The 21,816-nt window shown below is 37.2% G+C and overlaps 1 protein-coding gene across 9 annotated transcripts in view; it reads right to left on the reverse strand.

Annotated features, from left to right (window-relative positions):
* Positions 1 to 21,816, reverse strand: part of LOC110834593 (protein SSUH2 homolog) — a 75,819-nt gene that overhangs the window by 5,974 nt on the left and 48,029 nt on the right. For 8 of the 9 annotated variants that reach the window (XM_022073927.2, XM_087354437.1, XM_022073928.2 and 5 more), the window contains 5 exons: positions 12,556 to 12,648; positions 8,441 to 8,652; positions 4,315 to 4,563; positions 2,687 to 2,883; positions 683 to 890 (listed from right to left, as the gene is read on the reverse strand). In XM_022073927.2, coding sequence (XP_021929619.1) covers positions 683 to 890; positions 2,687 to 2,883; positions 4,315 to 4,563; positions 8,441 to 8,652; positions 12,556 to 12,648 — 959 coding nt within the window. Of the gene's footprint in view, positions 1 to 682; positions 891 to 2,686; positions 2,884 to 4,314; positions 4,564 to 8,440; positions 8,653 to 12,555; positions 12,649 to 14,836; positions 15,177 to 21,816 lie in introns of those variants that run through there. The other variant, XM_022073932.2, reaches the window with a different exon arrangement.

Consider the following 21,816-nt stretch of genomic DNA (forward strand, 5'->3'; position numbering starts at 1 on the left):
AAATTTTCCAGACTGATTTAATTACCCATGAAAGGCTGGATCCAACTGTTGAGTTTGTTCCTGAGGGCACAACTGTCAATGGAAACTATTACTTTGAAGTTTTGAAGCGTTTAACGGCAAGAATTCAAAGAGTTCGCCAACAGTATCGTGAACAAGACAGTTTGTCACTCTTACACACTGCCCCTGTTCACAAAGCCATTGTCGTTCACAAGTTTTTGGTATCCAAAGGTGTTGTGGTTCTTAATCACCCCCCTTACTCACCCGATTTGTCACCTTGTGACTATTTTTTGTTCCCTAAACTAAAATTTAAAACGAAAGGCATGCATTTGGTTGACATCAAAGACATTCAAAAAGCTACGACCAACTTCCTGGAGGCTATCCCTAACAAGGACTTCCAGCAATGCTTTGAAAGGTTTTACAATCGTTGTAATATGTGGATTGCTGCCAATGGAATGTATTCATAATAATATGCAATAAAATATTTAATCACTTGAAGATATGCGTGTTTTTTAAAACAGTCCAGAAATCTTTTGGTCACACTGTGTATAACATTTCAAGAAGTATGCTAATAAAACAAAATAACACTTTAGAAACTATACTAAGCTGATAAGTTTCAGAAGTAAATCAAAGCTGTTAAATTACATTAAAACTTAACATAAATAAATAAATGAAGTAAAAATACCTGAGCCAGTATCCTTTGGTCCTGGTATTTCATTAGATGATCTTGCACAAGTTGCGCAGAAGCCATATTGATTGCCTCATCAGGAAACCCCTGTAACGGAACCACTTGCGGACCTTCCTCTTCAAAAGCAACCTGCCCGGACACAAAGCGAACCAATTGTTCCGGCAATGCCATATCCTCCGCAATATGCTCAGAAGTGTTCACTTTCCTGAAAGAATCCAATTGCAGGCTATGAAAAGTAGAAATTCAATTCAATTAATTCAATTAATTTATTTACGTGTTTGCCAACAGCAAGAAGCCAATAACATAATAATAATAATAATAATAATTTACATTCCATGGATCCATAAGACAGTCAGATGGCGATAGGATGTTGAAAAAGTCATAATAATTCAATTCAATTCTTTATTATTTGTGTGCTGTATCAACAGCCTGATGGCCAATTACAGATACAGCACAGAGATAAACTCACAAACACAATAAAATATAAAAGATAAAACAAGCAATATATAAAATACATTGATACGGAAAAATAAATACACTAAAAATTACTACTAACTACATTAGGATATTTGTAAAAATAACATGAATCAATTAAGTAAATTATACTATTATAGAATGTGACGAAATGTGACAATCACCCATGAGAATAACCCGAAAATTTTGTGTGTCCAAATTGTTTTCTAGAAATCGAAAATAATTAGCAACAACTTCAGGTTTAGCATCAGACGGAAAGTAATGGTTGCCAATGAGTAGATTTAGACCATCAAAAGTGGGGATTTCAACCCATACACATTCTTCAAAGGATTCTAAGTTGTGCCTGCGTTTACAGGCACGTACTCCGGGAGATAAAGCTATTAACACTCCACCTCCACGCGTCTTATTTGTACATATTCTGTCAGAATGGAAAACAGTGTAACCGTCCGGAAATAGATTGTGATCGTAACACGAGTCTTTTAGCCATGTCTCAGTTAAACATAAGATACTATAACCAGAGGACCAGACGCTATCGTAGAATAAATAATAAAAATAATAATAATACATATTATAAAGTACAATTCATACTATTATATAAATTTCACATAATACAAAACAAAGTATTCGCCTAGAGAAATGATAAGCTACAAATAGATCTACCCATTACACACAAGAAAAATTTATCACTTATTTGTAAACAACATAATTTCATTGACATGATACATATGAGACATACAATCAACCTACGGGATTTACCAGTGGAATTGGGCATTTTTTAGCATCCTCGCTGTAGGCAAACAGCTAATAATAAATTGGAACATTTATTTTAAAAGCAAGGTTAATTACTGCAAAGTATGAATATTCCAATAATATTTTCGGCTACTTTATTTTGAAATCTGGAGATATCACATAGCCAGTAAACATACTGATGTGGACTACATGTATTTTGTGTTGTGTCTTGTTGTGATGGCATGCTGCAAATCAGCATTTGTTAGAACACCTTGAAAAAGAATTGAAATTTCCAAAATCTAAATAAATTTCTGGGCTTTCTTGCCATTTGATCCCATATAATTTGCTGCAAATCAACCAAAGTTTCCAACATCATTTGCATGAAACTGTAGAAATGTTGTCTGTCAGAGTTCAGTTTAACAATTAAATTTTCTGTGGTATTTTTATTGTCCTTGTCTTAAACATATTCACCAACTCGGTACCTCCTGTAATTAATGTTTTGCTCGCACAAACACTCCCAAATCATATGTCCACCCAAAACTGTCTTCATGAGTGTAAAAAAAATGTGAACACTCTGTAGGAATCTCAAATTTGAGGTTCCCACATTTGCAAGTATGAAGATGGTTATCTTCTGGGTTGTTGCGCTGTGTAGTTTGGTAGAAGTTTACCCATCACCTTGATAGGTAAAGAGGCAGAATGCACCTCTAAAACACTGGTAAACTTCTACAAGATTACATGGCACAATAACCAAGAATACAGCCATCTTCATTTCATAGGAAATTACACGATGCTACTAACCAAGTGACGGTGAGCTGAATGGAGCATTGAATTTGGCCATAACTGTCGCATGCCGAACATGTCAGCTTTCCTTTTGAATCACACTCAAAGCAGTCTTGTCGACCAGGTCCATTGTGGGAGAGAGAACAGTTGATACACCTATCCCTCTGTTCTGAATGGGTCCGGTATCCATATCCATTGCACATCTGACAGCGAACCTGGCAAAGGTAATTCTGTTCTTCAGTAACTGTTCATTGATAAATATCAAATGTATCAAGTCCCAAGCCTCACATTACTGTTCTGTATAAAATGTATAACAGTATGTTTTGCATTCTTAATGAAGAGCAGAAGTGTAGTTTGAATTTATAAACGCACTGTTTTCAAGTCATCATAATTTTAAAATATTAATGAATTTAGATACACAAGCCTGCTCATTAATATCTCTGCAGTGTCTTTAATTTCATAAACGTATGTAAATTGTAAATATAACATTCTATTCTGATTTATCTAAATGGATAATAAATCACACAATAAATACAGAGATCATATATGTCATCATTGATGAGAAAAACACAACATTACAGTAACCTCGTAAAGTTGCTCCAACACGTGCCAACATTCCAGCCATTGGTCAAATTGGTTCTGCTTTTACCTCTGAGCTTCAACCCAAAATTAGATGATGTAGGTACCCCTTAGTTTGGTAACTTGGAAGGTACTTATATCAACCAAGGACTGTCTGCAGTCACCCAAGACTAACCAAGGATGACTGATGCTCAGCAGGCCAGTCGTGCTGTCCCTAATATGGTGGTCAAGTTGACACAATGGCAATATGAAAGGGGATAACCCCAATCAGGCCTTGAGCCATAATACCGCCCCCAAAAGGTTCCAGAGGATTTTGGCCAAAGTGATTCCAACTCTTATGGGTCCAACTTTGAGATGCCCATTCAACCAAAGTTCCTTTCACAAATGATTTGATCCTCCTACCAGAAGCAACAGCTTTTAGTTTGAACATGTTAATTCCCTCAGCCAAGACAACAATCCCATTAGTGTAAAAACAGGCAGAGCACCGTTTATCAATTCCAGTTATACGTTTCAGATGCAGAAATGCTTTAAAATACTAACGGATATTGTCTTATGTTCATGCAAGACTCCGCCCATAGTTTGGTTTCTGGCTGGTTGATCGGTTAGCCCTGAGGCAAGATATTTCACGCACTAGACAACTCCTTCACATTATTTAGCAATTCCCATCCATTGACGAAACGAATTTATCCCAGTGTGCGATGACAAGAAATATCATTCCCTTTATTGCCTGTGACCAACACCCCAGACGAAGCTAACCACAGGGGCAAAGGCTGCAGGTAACTCAGACTGAATCATTTCATCCCTTTCATAACAGTCCATTTTCTGAAAGCCTAAATATGCCCAAACTACCTCTCACAAGACACAAGAAATTTCTAAATAAATCTACAGAGTACCCTTAGCAGAAATGTAAATGGCTACAACTTTATGTTGTCTATTCTTTAGTCAAACCAGTTAAGCTTGAATCAGGGACTTTTCAGATATGTCAAATGCCAAACTGCTGAATTAGAATATAACAAATAATATATGTTTTTTCTGCTTTAAACTCCAAAATCAATCATAACACTTACCCATCCTTTGCCATAGCATTCAGTACATACGACGTGACCAGTCGTTTTGCAACGATGGCATGGTTTAACTGAAGAAGTGTGAGGCACTGTAATAAACTTCTCTTCATTCTTGAACAAACAAGAAGGCCGTAAATCAATGTCCCATGGCAGAGGAGCTGGTCCATTCTCAGCACCATCTACATCACCTCCAGAGTATGGAATGAATTTCCAGGATGTTTCACGTTTTTCTGTGAAAGTCTGTAGCTCGTACTGAAAATGGTATGTTACTTGTATAAAAATTAGAACAGCAACAGTTTGCACTTTGTCTGAAACCATTTCCACTCATATGTGGAAGCAGCTAATTTAGTCACAGTTTGGTTCGTTTCAGTCAGAAAATAAGAAGATGCATAAGAGTAATTCATGTTCTACTACCACTAGTTACACTCTAAAGATACATTAGTATGGTAATAATAAATAATAATCCTGTATCCTCATTACAGGGCATACCTTCTTTGTACTCCACAATTTAAAAGAAACATCAGTTTAAATTTAGGACTTTGGTTCTGTAATATTAGCTGTGTTGTTACCAATCAGATATCTGCCTCCTCCTCTGTTCCACCAACTAGTCTTCACATCCCACTTGCCATCTAACTAACTAACGAACTAACTATATGGATTACCGAACCCGAAGGTTCATCACCGAATTATCCAAGGCCCTCCACCGGACCCTGTCCTGAGCCAACAAAATCCAGTCTCCTTCAACTCCTATCTCCCATAGATCCCGCCTGACATTATCCTCCCATCTACGTCTAAGTCTCCCCAGCGGTCTCTTCCCCTCAGGCTTCCTGACCAATACCTGGTGCACACCTCTTGCCCCATCCATACTACCTGCAATATAAGGCTTCCTGAAACTACCAATACACATTCACCCTGTAGATGGTAACTGCAATGTTTGCTGAAATGTTGGGAAACTTTCAATATTTCACACAGCTCACTCCCAAAAGCCTAGAACATTGAAAGTTTAGACGTTTGGTTGTTCTACAGTTTTATGAGGCGATAAAACATCCAGTTACAGCACACGTTGCTCTCGGTGGACTAGCGGTTAGCCACTGGACCCCAAGGTTTGCAGGTTCAAACCTGACCAAGATCGATGGATTTTTAAGGGTGATAAAAATCTGTATGACAACTTCCTTCAGAGGGGAAGTAAAGCCGCCTGTCCCATGTCGTAGATTTATGGCATGTAAAAGAACCTTACGAACATGAATGCATGAATGAGATGTTTTGTAATCAAAACTGAGTGGCCAAATCTCTCCTGATTCACTACTAGATGGCTCTAGCAGACAAATCAGGATTGAGTAGAAATTGTGCAGAGGCAGTGGGCTCGTCACTTACTTCTCATAAATGCACACTTTAAAAGACAAAGAAACCTCCCACATGGGAGGAATCCAAGGTTCGGTTTGGGCTGTTGCGCCATAGGGTCAGTCAGTCATTACATCATACATTTCTTGAACAAGTGTACCGTTAATAATAAAGTATGCCTTATCAGAAGCTCACCAGAGTTCAGCGGTGTAGGAATTCTGTATTCAGATTAAAAGGTCCACTGTAATCGGATCAAAATAAAAACCATTTGTCACTGAGAAATACACAAACTGGGAACAAAATGAGATATAACTCCAGACTCAAACAAGACTATTTTGTAACCAGCGGCATTACATTTACAACTCCATGCAATTTAATGGTTACAATTATAAATATACACATACAGTCAACTTTATTGGGCGAAAAAAAAATCACAAAAATGTGGGGGGGGAAAACATAAATTCTAGGAAAATTCTTACAAATTATATCCAAGCAAAGAGGAATTTTGTCAAAATAACCTGTGGTTATCTGAGATAACTTATACAAAGATAGCAGAGTGTGCTCTTGTGTACTAGATTGTTACAAGACGCATGGTACTACCAAGTGAGAGTAGCTAAGAAATCTGTGTCAAATACATGACATAAGATGAGAAGTTCTTATATACAGAATGCAAACATAAAATGTACACAATTTTTCTATTCCATTTATTGTGGGTTAAAAGGCACAAGAATCAAAACTAACCACTGCTAATTTGTATGATTTAAGGTTTTCACAGCGGTGAGTATGAAGATTTCTGTCTTCTGGGTTGTTGCACTGTGTAGTCCGTTCTTAAAGGCGACGTTGTAGGGCACCATAATTGCAGTGTAGAATGTAAGGCAGAGAATAATCCAGTCCCAGATAGCCTTAAATGCACAGTAATGTAACAGTATATGGGGTGGAGTTTTGGGTGCTTCTTGATGGTACTGGGGCATCACATCGGCATTCAGGCTCATCGTCTGTGGTAGTTCCACACGCCATCATTGTTTGCCCTGATGACGGAGGCAGCGTGACCTCTGAAACGTTGGTTAACATCAACCAGACTACACAGCGCAACAACCCAGAAGACGGAAATCTTCATACTCACCACCCTGATGATGGAGGCAGTATGACCTCTGAAACGTTGGTTAACATCGACCAGGCTACACAGCGCAACAACCCAGAAGACAGAAATCTTCATACTCTGATGACGGAGGCAGTATGACCTCTGAAACGTTGGTTAACATCGACCAGGCTACACAGCGCAACAACCCAGAAGACAGATATCTTCATACTCATCGCCCTGATGACGGAGGCAGTATGACCTCTGAAACATTGGTTAACATCGACCAGACTACACAGCGCAACAACCCAGAAGACAGAAATCTTCATACTCATCGCCCTGATGATGGAGGCAGTATGACCTCTGAAACGTTGATAAACATCGACCAGACTACACAGCGCAACAACCCGGAAGACAGAAATCTTCATACTCATCGCCCTGATGATGGAGGCAGTATGACCTCTGAAACGTTGATAAACATCGACCAGACTACACAGCACAACAACCCAGAAGACAGAAATCTTCATACTCATCGCCCTGATGATGGAGGCAGTATGACCTCTGAAACGTTGATAAACATCGACCAGACTACACAGCACAACAACCCAGAAGACAGAAATCTTCATACTCATCGCACTGATGATGGAGGCAGTATGACCTCTGAAACGTTGATAAACATCGACCAGACTACACAGCACAACAACCCAGAAGACAGAAATCTTCATACTCATCGCCCTGATGACGGAGGCAGTATGACCTCTGAAACATTGGTTAACATCGACCAGACTACACAGCGCAACAACCCGGAAGACAGAAATCTTCACATATACGAGTAGTTGGTTATAGGATCAAGGTATTCTGACCTACATTTTACAAGGGCTGGAAAATATATCTGTATTAAATTTTGGTCTATACATTATTAAGTAAGTTAAGAGTAATTGTAGCTACTGCATCTCTTAATCCCTCCAACCCATTTTCAAATAAAGGGAATGTGGATTTATCACTGAAGACAATTTTGGCTGTAAGAAGTTTGTCATCTTCACGTGTTGCCAGAAAATCAAAGAAAAAATGTACAGTGAACTTCTTTGCCTTGGGCAGTTTATATGTTGCAATAGTTAATACTAATAAATTTTAAACTTCAAATGTTTCCAGACAATTTAGTGCACTCTTGAGTTTGGCAAGACTGTCAGTCAGCATGCCTGGCCGATTTGTGTAGACGGTGAATGAAATCTGCGCAAAGTGTATCCACCTTAGCTTCAGTAACTGTCATCTCCTTAGGCTGTTTCCTTTATAAATGCAGCCAGCCTGATCAAACAATTTATACCACTTATAAATAAACATTTTATCAAAGTATCATAAAAAAATCTTCTTTGCTTTGTAAACACAGACCTAGACTTGCAAAATAAACAGCACGCATTCAGCTTTCTCTACCTGAGATGCCATTTTAGCACCCGCGATTATAATTTTTCAGGCAGAAAAATTTAGAAACTCATTTGGCACAAAATATAAACTTGATCACATAACCTCCTCATATGCGTCAGTTTTCTTACCTCCGCTTTTTGGTTCGTGAGGGATGTTACAGTAAAATAGTACACATTTCATGTGTACACAATGTATTAACAAGCACGCTAAATTTTAAAAGACAATCAGTAATGAACTATATATTGCAATCTTTAAAAGAGACAAAGAAATGTACAAGGAATCACTCACATGGAATGCGGACGAGTATTTGAGTTTAGTTATCGCCATGTTCTTTGCAGCGCCCTCTCCGTAGCACCAATGATTCTTCACGTGCTCCAGAAGAGCTTGACGCGCCATCTTCTCAGACACTCTTGGGTGTGCTGGTTGAGATGAATGGTTCAAGACGTCTTCCCACCACATCTCTCTCGATGATGGTAACGGCTTTGGTGGAGGTACACTAACTGAAAGAAGATACAGAAACTTTGTTATGAATACAGATGCCATACTACAAATGTATATCTGCCAAATGCATCTGACTCTCCCCCACATCAGATTAATAACCTTAATAATCCAGTGACTGAGGTTAGCTCTCTCTCTAACAGACCCAACTGAGTAGGAGCCCCTTCTCTTTTTACCCGAGGACGGAAACAGATCTAGTTTACAAAACATTGTGTTCTTCTGAATACCAGATGATCGACAAAGTCCAAGAATTTAGTAATCCAAATTGGATATCATCATTTTCTTACTTGTATTAAAAATGTGCTTTTGAAGAACACTGAGACACTATAGAAATACATAAATTCCATGCATGGTTTAGAAATTAATCATTGTCCAATGAAGTTCATATAAATTGCTCAGGAAAAGATTAATTAAGCACAATAATATGAATCTGGAGGTTAGTTAAACCTCAAGTAAAAATCATCCAGTCAGCTGAGAGTATAAAATATGCTTCTTCAAAAATTATCACCACACTAGAGCAAAGCACTCCTTTCGGAGCTCCTGGGGGGGGGGGGGGGGTCAAGTTTGTAAAATGCAACCAACCTTGTATAAGAAACTAAACTATCCCCCCTGAATTTCCCAAATTTGGAACCTTACTGTTGATATTGGTCTTCAGGACTGAAAATGGAGGTAGTATATGCTATTACATGCAATGATACAACTGAAAAGGCAAACATTTATGTCTTCACTGCCATGAGATCTTCAGATCTCATATTGGAACCTTATTATCTCTTTCTTCTAGCTTCACACCTTTCAGTTGATGTATCTGATAGTTTCCCCTTTCGAGTGTTTTAGAAATTCTGTGGCTGTCCATTCAGTGTGTGAAAATCATATTAGTTTAGTGTCTCATTCAAGTTTTTTGACCCTTGAGTAAGAAACTAAACTAACCCCCTCGAATGGGGGGTTAAAACACTTGACCAACCCCCAGGGGGTTAGTCAAGTGTTTAAAACGCAACAAACCCCCCTTTGCGGGGTTAGTTTAGTGTCTTATTCAAGTGTTTTAACTCTTGAATGAGCAGTATGACTTGAATAATTATTATTATTAGTATCAGATTACCTTGTTGGTGTTGGTAACTTTTCTTCATTTCTTAAATAGTCTTATGTCGCTGGTCGGAGGCGATGTGCTGCTTCTGGAGCAGTGATAATGCGACTGGCTTGATAGTTGTGAAGCGTTATTTGTTTACTCTGCATTGTTGATGACGTCATTTTTTGATGACAAATTGGTTGACGACGACGAAATCACAAATTTTTATAGTAGAGATAACATTTATTTCCACTTGGCTTGGGAAATATGTAATCAATATGAAAAGCAAATACAATCATAATGATCCCTATTACGCAGAGGCAAATTTAAAATTTGATTTTAGTAAACAGGTTCTTGGGGCACAGATTCATTAATTACAAAAATTTATCAAACCACATGCACACACAAACATTTCCAAACTTACAAAAATAATCAAACTCATATATAAAACCATCCATTTATATTTTAACTTAATTGATCAGCGTAGTTCTATGTACAATTCTGAGGCCAGAAACACTTAAGCATTTGTACTATAAATATTTAACTGTAAACTGCAGATATACGTACGTTCAAATCACTCTGTCTTAAGGAAGCCACTGTTTATAAAGCAGTTTTTAGATTTCACATCAAAGAAAAGGAACACTTGTGTTCCTATACGAGTAAATGAATGAACACGTACAACTCCACCCTCTGAGCCAATAACACAATGCAACTGATTCCAGATGAGATTCATCCGTCACTGCTGATTACTACAGATCCCATACAAAAATGCCATGTTTACGTCTTCAAAACACAGAGGTATAAAGCCAATGTCCTGGTCATTTGGACTCCAACCAGTGTAAATAAACTACGTATAATTTACGTGTTCCAAAACTATCAATCTATCATAATACATCCCTAAACAAAAGTAGAATGGGGAAATATACTTATAGAAATTGACAAAAGACGGGAAATAAAGAAGCAAGAGAGAAGTGGCCTTGATAAAAAAATTAAACATGTTCTTTAGAAGTCTACTTTTTATCGGAAAATATAAAAACATGTACCTGGTTTGGTACACCAATTCAGATACTTATTTGTACAATGTTCCAACCAATTTTGAACTAGTCAGACAACATTTTCAGTGGTCTACTTAGCTACTATAGGATATTTCTTTTTCGTGTCCAGTACGCACCAATCAGCATGGTGTGCATTGGTGGTTAGAAGGATTCACGACCCATCAGTACATGGGTTCGATCGGGACCCCCTTTTTGCGAAATGATGATGAAAGTGGAGTAATTGTTGGGATGCCACGGAGAAACCGGGGAAGCCCCCGGAGGAAAACTCCGTGTTGCCTGGACCACGGCCTTGCCCAACACAAGTTATAAATTCGGGCACCGCCGGGAATCGAACCCGAGACCCCAGGATTACAAGGCCAGCGTTCTAACCGCTAGACCACCTCATCTTATTATTATTTAGTGTTCTGTCTGACGACAGGTCCATATGAACAGGATCCTTCCATCCTTTTCTCGGACTGGGACCTGTCATATACGTTCTTGGCAGATGATCCAGAAGTGGTTTGCCATTGCCTTCTTCTGTGTGTGAATGGAGTAATTGTTGGGATGCCACGGAGAAACCGGGGAAGCCCCCGGAGGAAAACTCCGTGTTGCCTAGATCACGGCCTTGCCCAACACAAGTTATAAATTCGGGCACCGCCGGGAATCGAACCCAAGACCCCAGGATTACAAGGCCAGCGTTCTAACCGCTAGACCACCGTGCCGAGTAAACACGACTATTGTTGTCGATTTGTTGATACGGATCTTACACATTTTCGTTCCACGTTTTCCTTTCACTTTTTTGCCGAATGACCCTTCCGTATTTACGTCAAATTATCCGGAACCGTGGTTCCACTGACAACTTTTTAAAAGTGATTTATAAACACAAATTACAATAAGAATAATGACTTTAAAAATATTCTACATCAATGAAGAGGAAATAGCAGCTTGTCTTGTCAAACAGGTGTGTGCATCTTTTTAAAGATCTTCCTATTTCTCATTTTCCTGGAGAGGACATCGAGTAATTCTGGGAGTTGACAATTTTTCTATTAATTCTACATTGTCCTTCCTGCCAGTTGCTTTCGTAAATTATAATTTTCCTTCGCTATGGAAAATATTTTCTTATATCTTCATCGTGAAATCGACAAGGTCTTCTAAATCCTGCTATGATCAGTGAAATCTCATCTGTACACACTCTATCCTTCCTTAATAATCGAGAGATCACTTAAATATCTAAATCCTACACAGCAGCCACGCTAATTAAAATTATGTAGTTGTTCGACTATTATATCCCAAGTCAATCTTTGTTTTTTATGGGGAGTTTCTTCTACGAAACTAAGATTTTGTTTTATTAATTGACAGTCTTAAATTACAATTTTCAGTCATCCTATTTCACATACACAGTGCTGTCTGTAGTGAAAGGAAACTTTAAACTTCACGCTCATTTTACAAACCTCCCTTGGGGGGGCTAGTCAAGTTTTTAAAACGCAACCAACCCCCCTTCGGGCGGGTTGCTTGCGTTTTAAAATCTTGGATAATAAACCAAACCAACCGCCACGAATGGGGGGTTAAAACACTTGACCAACCCCCCTTGGGGGGGGGGGGGGCTAGTCAAGTTTTTAAAACGCAACCAACCCGCGTTTTAAAATCTTGAGTAAGAAACTAAACCAACCTTCCCGAATGGGGGGTTAAAACACTTGTGTTGGTACAACAATGCCGAGTAAACAAATATAACGTGACATTGTTTGATGACGTCATTTTTTGATGACGACGACAAATCTCAAATTTTTATAGTATATAAGATGACAAACCTGCATTGAAAGATATGGTCTCGTATCCAGTAACTTGCTCCATCTGGTCCAGAGGCGGTGCTGAGGGAATTGTTGAATCATATTCGTACAATCCTGAAAACAGAACAGAAAACACAATTTTCAAAGTTGTCGCTCAAAATTATTATTTTGAAACTGTCAACAATGTGTGTAAGATTTGAGGTTTTCTGCAGATGGCTGTCTTCTGGGTTGTTGCGCCATGTAGTCTGGTAGATGTCCGACGTTTCAGAGGTCCTTGCTGCCTCCATCATCAGGGCGCCCTGATGATGGAGCAATCCATGGTAGCTCAGAATACGGTTCTACGTCTCAAAATATTTGAGAACCCCTGCATCTTTTTGTTAATTGTCACAGGAAGCAATCACCATTTACAGTCACCTCAGGTCAGAAACCAATCAGAAGGTCACATGTCTAGTCAAGAACTGTATATTCACTTCTACTTGAATCTTACCACGTTTTAAATCTATAAATTATGCATGTACGCAATATAGAAATATTTTACTGAACAATAAAACCATATTCAATAACTAAAAAACGTTTGTAGTTGATACCGTGTTATTAAATAACACATTAATTAATCATATATTATTTTAGTAAAGTCGAATTTATTCTCTGATCAAAGATGCTTATCAGACGTAGATGAATTTCCAACAACGTTTATTTTTATACGACATGGAGAAATCTACAAGATGGCAGTAAGATTTATCTCTGACTGAAGCATGTTTATACTCTTTAACCTGTGAGTAATGAACACGATTACTACCAATACATATATTTCAAATACCGCCTATCAGAAAACCAGATTCTTTTCTCACTACATCAATTTCAAAATAAGTGATCCTTTAACAGTTGCAGTGTTTAATGTTTTTAGTGTAGCTTTAATGGTTCGTTTGATTTCAGACATTTTTCCTCCTAAAATAACAACCACTGCATACCTTGCCAAGAACACTGTGTTTGCTTAACCCTGTGAAACAGATCTTCTAACTTACATAAACAAATCTATCAGAATGACGATCACAGACCGAATTATAAGCCACGGTTAACAGTTACACCTGGTTGAATCATAAACTCTTATATAATTACATACGTAAAATGTGTAAATGCAGAAAACAGTACAATTGCAGACACGCCCATAAAGTTTCCCTTCATAAAAATACGACTATAAAAATAAATAGACGTATTTTTGAACAGAGAAACAAGAGTATTCTTAAAGAACAAAGGTAGTTAAACCTGTCCTTGTGAAAATTTAGAACGTATTTCATCAGTTACAGATATGTAATTTTCTGAAAAACATATCACATTACATGATACAAAATTCTTTTGAGCGAATTCGCTCTCTCTACAAAAAAATCTTTTAAAAGTAGATTTTATACGCACTTAACACTCTTAACTATCGTTCACACTCCACAATTTTTACCCATGGATATATACAGGTCTAAATTTTAAAGCAAAGTTACACGAGTTCACAACTTTCTATGTCCAAAATTTCTTTCTATGTCTATAGAATCTAGTTCTCCCGTCTTAATTCACAGTGTAACTTCTACGTAGTTTAATACACCATAAATTCGGTTAAGCTTTATAAAAAAAATAAGACAAGACCAATGTGAACGTACCTTGACGCATAAATCTACCGAAGAAAATTAATCCATAATTAGTAATGACAGTAAATATATTAATATATTTTACTGACTCCCTGACACATAAAGTTAGGTTCAATTATCTGTAACACAGTAGCATAGGAGAATTAATCCTTTCATTATCTACTTCCCGAAGATTTAAGAAACTTCTTGAAGATAGTGTAATTGCGTCATATTGTGAATATTCTAACAATTATTTATTTTAATCCGTCTTATCACAATATTTTAAATTTCTTATAATTAAGATAATAAAATATCATTGATGTTCCATATCGATTGATCGATCTACATTTTGGAACTTCTTTTACACAACATGTTTCAGTTTTTATAAAACCATCATCAGGTGTAAAATATTTACGAACTTAAAACTCAAATATGATTCCATTTGGTGATGTTTCATGCCATTTGTTTTTCAATTTTGGGCGAGGTGTTGTCTTTTCTTAAATTTTTTATCAGATGTACATATCGGTCTGTAAGTAGAAGATTGAAAGAAACACTAAAGAATTTGAAAGAATTTATAAAAGAATTTAGAGAATAAAATGCAAAATATATAAATTATAGTTAGAAAGTAGCAGTAAGATATAAATAAAAATAATATAAAATAAAAGTAAATCTAAAATAAAACATACCCTAGATGTAGGATTGATTGTTCCGATATGTCCAGAAGTACTACTGTCATCGTATAGGTGTGGGTCAATACTGACTGTGGTTGCTTGTGGAAGGAGTAAGTGAAAGGTGGCTGTCGGGGTTGGGGTTAATGATCTGTAATGCATTGAAGATGGGGTTATTAAGGAGTATGTTATTGTCATTTAGACAAATGTTTTGTTTATATGTTTGTTATATGTAATATTTTTCTATTGTATTCCTATGTTTTTTGTTTTGTACTATTTTTAATATGTCCATTGTTTCATTTATTGTATTATATGCATGTCCTGTATTTAGAATATGTTTTGCGTATGCAGAACTGTCTTTATTGTAAATCGATCAATCGATATGGAACATCAATGATATTTTATTATCTTAATTATAAGAAATTTTAAATATTGTGATAAGACGGATTAAAATAAATAATTGTTAAACTTCTTGAAATAAGTATGCTTACTTAAGATTTCGAGTTTTAACGATTCTCCAATGCTGATGTATTTATAATAAGTCAACACGTGAATTTCACACGTAAAGTTACAACGTCTCATCAGATATTATTTTGTATTTTCCTAAACCTTTACCCCAGGTTTTGTATTTAAGTCAAAGGAGTTTCAACATAAAAATTCTCCAAACGCAACATTGAATAAATCGAAAATCGTGGCCGTGCGGTTAGCACGCCTGCTTCTCATTTTAGACGTCCCTGATGTGCCAGTAAGATTTGAGTTCAAATTCTGAAGAAAAAAAAAGTGCTTTGAGTTGCGCAAATAAACAAAATATTTCGATATCAAAATTCGGTTTACATAATGGAAATGAGATGCGATTTGGCTATAATGATCTCTTCTTGTAATTCAGCATGGAATCGAAATGACTGCTGGTTACTTTACGTGAATTTCAATCATCTTGTGCCTGCTAGTCGGAGAGATAGTAAAAAAGTCCCATATGAACTCCAAAACAATAAGAAACACTGTAAATCCAGGTATTGAATCCGCCTGGTCCAATGGGATTTGGGTCAGCTATGCGTTAGCAGTAAATTGAATTACTTAATTCTAAACAGTTGAACAATACCATTTGATTACACGCTTTGCATGAGCTTCAAAGTCAAAACCTCAGATAACTTGTCCTTACTTATCCTTGCCTACCCTCCATCATACCAGGAAACCATAAGATAAAAAGGGACAATCAGACTCGTTACCGGAGACCAGGCTATCCGAACTGAAGTCTCCCCAAAAAATAACAGTGTGCCTTAAATTAGGCCACAACCGCTTCCTTCCAGAACCTTTCAAGTTCATAATTATCATCCTAGTCTACGATAAAAGCTTGAGTTACTAACTGCGTCAAAGTCACAGAGAATCGATCGATCGATCGATTCTCATATCGAATGGTAAAATGACAATCATGTTTCTTGCAGACTGACCTATCATCGTAGGGTAACCTGAGATGCAATGTTTACACTGTGACTGCTAACATTTTGGAGGTATCTCTTAAGTTTTTAACCAAAAGACTTCAACTGACGTATTTACCGCCCTGAAAACCTCAAACAATATCCGGTTTGATTCTTTTACGAAAATCGCTTTAAATTTTCACACCGATGTAATGAAGCGATACGAACTACAACTAATTCTCTCTGCGGTCACCACAACACGGATAGAGGTCTAGTACAATGTTTAGAATCCGTATAAAGCAACGTGTAAAATTATAGTACAATAAATGTTAATATTTAAATTTTGCAAATGCGGAATAAATAATGGAAACCCTGACTGAAATTTTTGGTATTTTTATGTTGTTAATATCTCCATGAATCTCATTTGAAACCAAGACTTTGTTTCAGCGCGTAACCACGGATAAACCTCGGAATTTGGTATATAACAAAAAAAAAGTGTTTTCGACAAAAATACAACACTAACCACACTTTCGCACTCAGTATTTATCTTCAATGCTCCAATAGAAGATTTAATGTTGCAACTGCAAACTACAGATCCCTGTAATTAAATTATTCCAGACAAAAATATTCTACGTATCTTTACATATAAATCAGTCTAGTGGCGAAGAGTATTTCTTTGTTCAAACAGCGTATGTATATTACAGAATTATATAGTTCCTAAACCAAGCTATTTTAATGTTCTATCTTTATATGAAACAACACGAATGTTTAGAATATCATTCTTTACATGTTTCTGCTAAATTCTGAACCAGATGACTGACAATTATGAAATCAGTGTAAAAGTCATGACGCTGTCAGTCCAAGAGACATAACTCATAATCTTAAACATCAACAATAAGAAAACACAAAACCACGATTCTATTCTGGAGGTACCCCGTTCGATCGTCGATTACGACACCGACTATCGTAATATTTTCCGTGGTTTTCCACAGTCCCTACGATAAAACTGGGCAGTAGCAGAATTAGTGTGGAGGTAAGGAATTTGTAATGATCCAACGTGGAGTAAGACTTCACCAAAAGTAACATGGCGGCCGTGCAAAATTTTCATTTACCTTTACATTTGACAGTAATATCTAATTAACAATTTAAGCCTGATGTATATGGAACTGGGACAGCTAACGGATCCATTATCCAACCCCCAGATGGCATGCGTAAATATTCAGTAATATTCACAAATAAAAACAGACAAACTCGGAAATATATGAAGATTTCTGTCTTCTGGGTTATTGCGCCCTGATGACGGAGGCAGTATGACCTCTGAAACGTTGGTTAACATCGACCAGACTACACAGCCCAACAACCCAGAAGACAGGAATCTTCATATTTTTAGTCGCAGTGATGAAGGAGGAAGTATGACCTCCGAAACGTTGGTTGACATCCACCAGACTTCACAGCGCAACAACCCAGAAGACAGAAATCTTCATACTCACCGCTGTGAGAACCTCAAGTCTTACATCGGAAATAAATCTTTATGAGTGCAATTTTGTCCACTACAAATTCGACGTGGACCACCTTTGGTCTGAACTCGGACCTTCACGGTAAGAGGCCAGTGACTAAATCATCTACATATACGAATTACATGTCAAGTCATGAGTTTATCCCCAACAAATTTAACGTAATCTAAAATTCTATTTGAATAGTATTATATTCTTTCCAAAATGAGTAAAACAATACGAAACTTTCACAAGTGAATGCCATAAAATTAACGGTACCATGAGTTAGGCAAACGACCTAAATCGTTTTTTACTCGTTGCAAATTTATGTTACCTAAAATAGCATTAGCACAAAATCTTTAGGACAGGAAGTTGTGCAATACGAAAGTGCGTTTGAAGAGTTCTGCCTGGAAATCGCTGTTTATTATTAAGAGTCACTGTAAACTCATTAGAGTGAAGTTTTAAAAATGAGTTCACTTCTACGTATTCTGTGTATATAGCACTACTTTTAGACCGAGTAGTAGGCAGTTAGCCTATTTTCCACGAGGCTTCCAATCAACATTCTGTACGCTGTCCCCCCACATGAAGAGTCACTAACATCCACAGTTTAAAATACTACGCGAGAAATAATTATTCCCGCCGAGTGCATCTCCCTTGTGTCGAAATGTTACTTGGATACTTTAATACTGGGAACGACCCGTTCTTCAAGTGCCTGAGCATCTGCGGGTCTCAACCTTTCTTTGGCTTTGATCTATAGACATTCGGTAGGACTCCTTGGACGGGGGATCGGCCCGTCGCAAGGCCTCTACCTGTACACAGGACAGCACAACACAGAAAAACATCCATGGCTTGAGTGGGATTCGAACCCACGGTCCCAGCGACCAAGCGGCCACTGTGACACCTGTCGAAATGTTATCCTCAAATATTTCAATTCTTTACACAGCCCCGAAAAAGGAAAGTTTTAAAACAAAACAAAAAATATGCCAAAGTTACGGACAAATACGTAAGATAAACTATTATCACAGATCATCTGTGACTACTTAAGACAATGTCGGAGTTAAGGCTTCGTAGGGTCACATTTAAAGTAAATATATTTACTAACACGCTTAACTGAACAAAGTTTTTAAAAATCCGTTTCTTAACAGCAAGAATTATATTTGTTTAAAATTAGTATTATCAAGGGAAATCAGTACGTATGGACAGATGATAAATACATACAAAATGTTTTCGGTAAACCACAAGAAGAGATACTACTACGAATACCTAAACATATATGGATGATAATATTAAAATGTTAGGTTATCGAAGCTGTGAAGATAGTAATTTTGATCTTCTGCGTCCAAAGGCCAGAGATCCGTTTAACACCTCCTCAACAAACTACACGCCTAATCGCAGGCTTGATAATACACTGGGTATTATCTCGGAGGTCCTTCCTATTCCAAGTCACAGTCCTTTACCACGATCGGCCACGATGAAGCTAATGTCGCTAGAACTTTAACGAAAAACAGAGAAAAAATAACAAATGTCCCTCGGAAAAATTGGCAATCACAAATCGATTGGATCTCAAATGAAAGAAGGAAAAATGTGTACTGGATTCATTCGACCCAGGACCACGGCAAAAGTATTGGAAATTCTTCACAGGTTAAAGAAGTGTTAGATTCGCCAGTAAGACCCTGCTAAAGTTATTTGTTAATTTAAAGCGTTTTCTTTAACAAAAACACGCAATAATTTCCGGCATTGGCAGGGGCGTATGTGGGAGTTGACGAACATTAGCGAACACTGTGGAAAACAGCCAATTCTTTGTCTGTTGTGTTTGGATTAAATTCAAATATCTGAGTTAATGTTTTGACATATCTTCGTTTTTTTTTCACTTTTCTTTCGAGCAGAACCCACATTACAGAAATCCTTTTTTCCAAGTGATGGAGACAATGACCCGTCTCCTTCTGGATGCATTACATCTTGTTCTAAGAGTTTGTTGACTTCACAAAATGTGGGCCTACTCAAGTCAAAATTATACAGTTCTTGGGAAACATATTCGTCTTCACTTCCGTGCACTCAATCTATCATGTGAGAGACGTATTTTATACATCTTTCATCATCTCTTTTCGTTAAAACAACCATTCAACATCTGTTACTATCTGATGATTCTGTATAATCTGCGAGTAGTGAAAATAATGAATCGGGCATAATTTGTGTAGAAACAAATACTACGTAGACTTTTCAAACAGAAACTAAATTCTTCAGAACATACAGACCTGACAACTTCAAGTAATTTTAAACAAAAATAAGAAACCTAAACTAGATTCATAACGAAATTATGACTAGTGATAAATTCTTAAATTTCTTCTTATTCGGTTAAAATGTTACCGTGTTTCGTTTCCAAAGAAATAAAATTACGTCATATACAAATAACAGAACCAGTTTTTTGGTTCATTGCTTTGTATGGTTGTAAAAAGTAACCAATCACTTTGACGTAAAAAGTGTCTGGAAACTCTGTGGTCACTCTGTCAGACGTGTGAAGTAACTGAGCGAATTCCTACAAAACGAGGCAGCTATCGTTGTCGTACCACGGGTCATTTTGACGAGAAACCAAGAAATTTTTATCTTGGTGGAATTTTAAGTGTCCTTCACGCCTTACCGTGGGCCTGTCTGCCCTGCCCTTCTGGGGTGTAGGCAATCTACATGGCACTTCCACAACATCAGTGCGAGAATGACCTAAGGTAACTGTTTCGTAACAATGACCTTGAAACACGTACAACAACTATCCAAGTGAAGAACAGCGTACTCAAAAGAGTACACCTTTTCAAACTAGTTGCGATGTTCTGTGTAGGTTGTGATCATCTGAAGACGTAAGTGTACTCAAACCCGAAACGTCGTGTACATCAAATACAGTTCAGACAACGGAAAACGTCTAACGTAGCATTCACGTTGTAAAATGAACCAAGAATCTATCATATTAACGTAACTTATAATCAAATACACACGAATGGGTAGTTTCCTGTTACACATACGTCTAGCCGGCGCATACCACCGAGTAAAATGTCTGCATACTTTTTCATCTTTGCCGGAAAGCGTGGATAATAGAGGACAAGCCAAAATTTCAAAATTTCACCCTACCCGGCCCAAGTCCGATATGTATCTTCAAATATGTTACCTGTACCCCACCAAATCCCGAATTTCTCTTACTTCAGCCATAATACAGCCCGGTCTATTTAAAATCTGCCCTGACTATCGTATCATTAATATATGTTTTAATGCATAAATACCATATTTTAATATTTTCCGTCAAATCACAATTTTTAATAAGATAATAAAATATAAAATATTTAAAATATCATTTCACGTTCCGCATCGAATGATCGATTTACAAATTGGAACGTTCCAATTTGTAAATCGATCATCATCGGAACGTGAAATGATATTTTAAATATTTTATATTTTATTATCTTATTAAAAATTGTGATTTGACGGAAGATATTAAAATATTAACTTAATTCACAATATGACGCAAATGTACTACCTTACGCATAAATACCAATAAACATTTATCTCGATCTGTTCTTGGGAGGTAAAACCTATCAATCCCTGATAAAATCACGTCGGTGAGATATGTTTTCGGAACCCGACTGTGTCAAGAACAAACAATACGCGTAACTGCAAATAACTTTGCGAAAAATTAATGACCCGAGATATCACAAAATTTTCTGTTTAACGTTTGATCGCTATAATTCGACCCATACACATACCCAGACCCCTAGACCCAAACATTACCTGTGCTCAATAAAATCTTCTCAGGCAATCAGCCGCGTTAAATGGTTACCGTAGTAAACCGACGTTTCGGGAACAACCTCTGTCCCCATCTTCAGGGTTCTGATGTGATTGGATCCTCGGAAGTCGCTTGTGTAACCGATACAATCTTTAGCAACAGCACACTACCAACATTCGTCATTAATTTAAGAAAATAATTAAAAATTTAACAACAGTATTCTGGATACATCGACACACGACCTTCGTATTCGAAAGACGGCATACTGGATGAGTGAAGGCATTTGCCATAAATACTCGTGCATATATATCCCTCCTAAAAACA

This window comes from Zootermopsis nevadensis, unplaced genomic scaffold (genome assembly GCF_977971745.1).
Source record: "Zootermopsis nevadensis isolate Lab colony 2312 unplaced genomic scaffold, Znev_1.0 Znev_ptg000023l, whole genome shotgun sequence".
NCBI lineage: Eukaryota > Metazoa > Arthropoda > Insecta > Blattodea > Termopsidae > Zootermopsis > Zootermopsis nevadensis.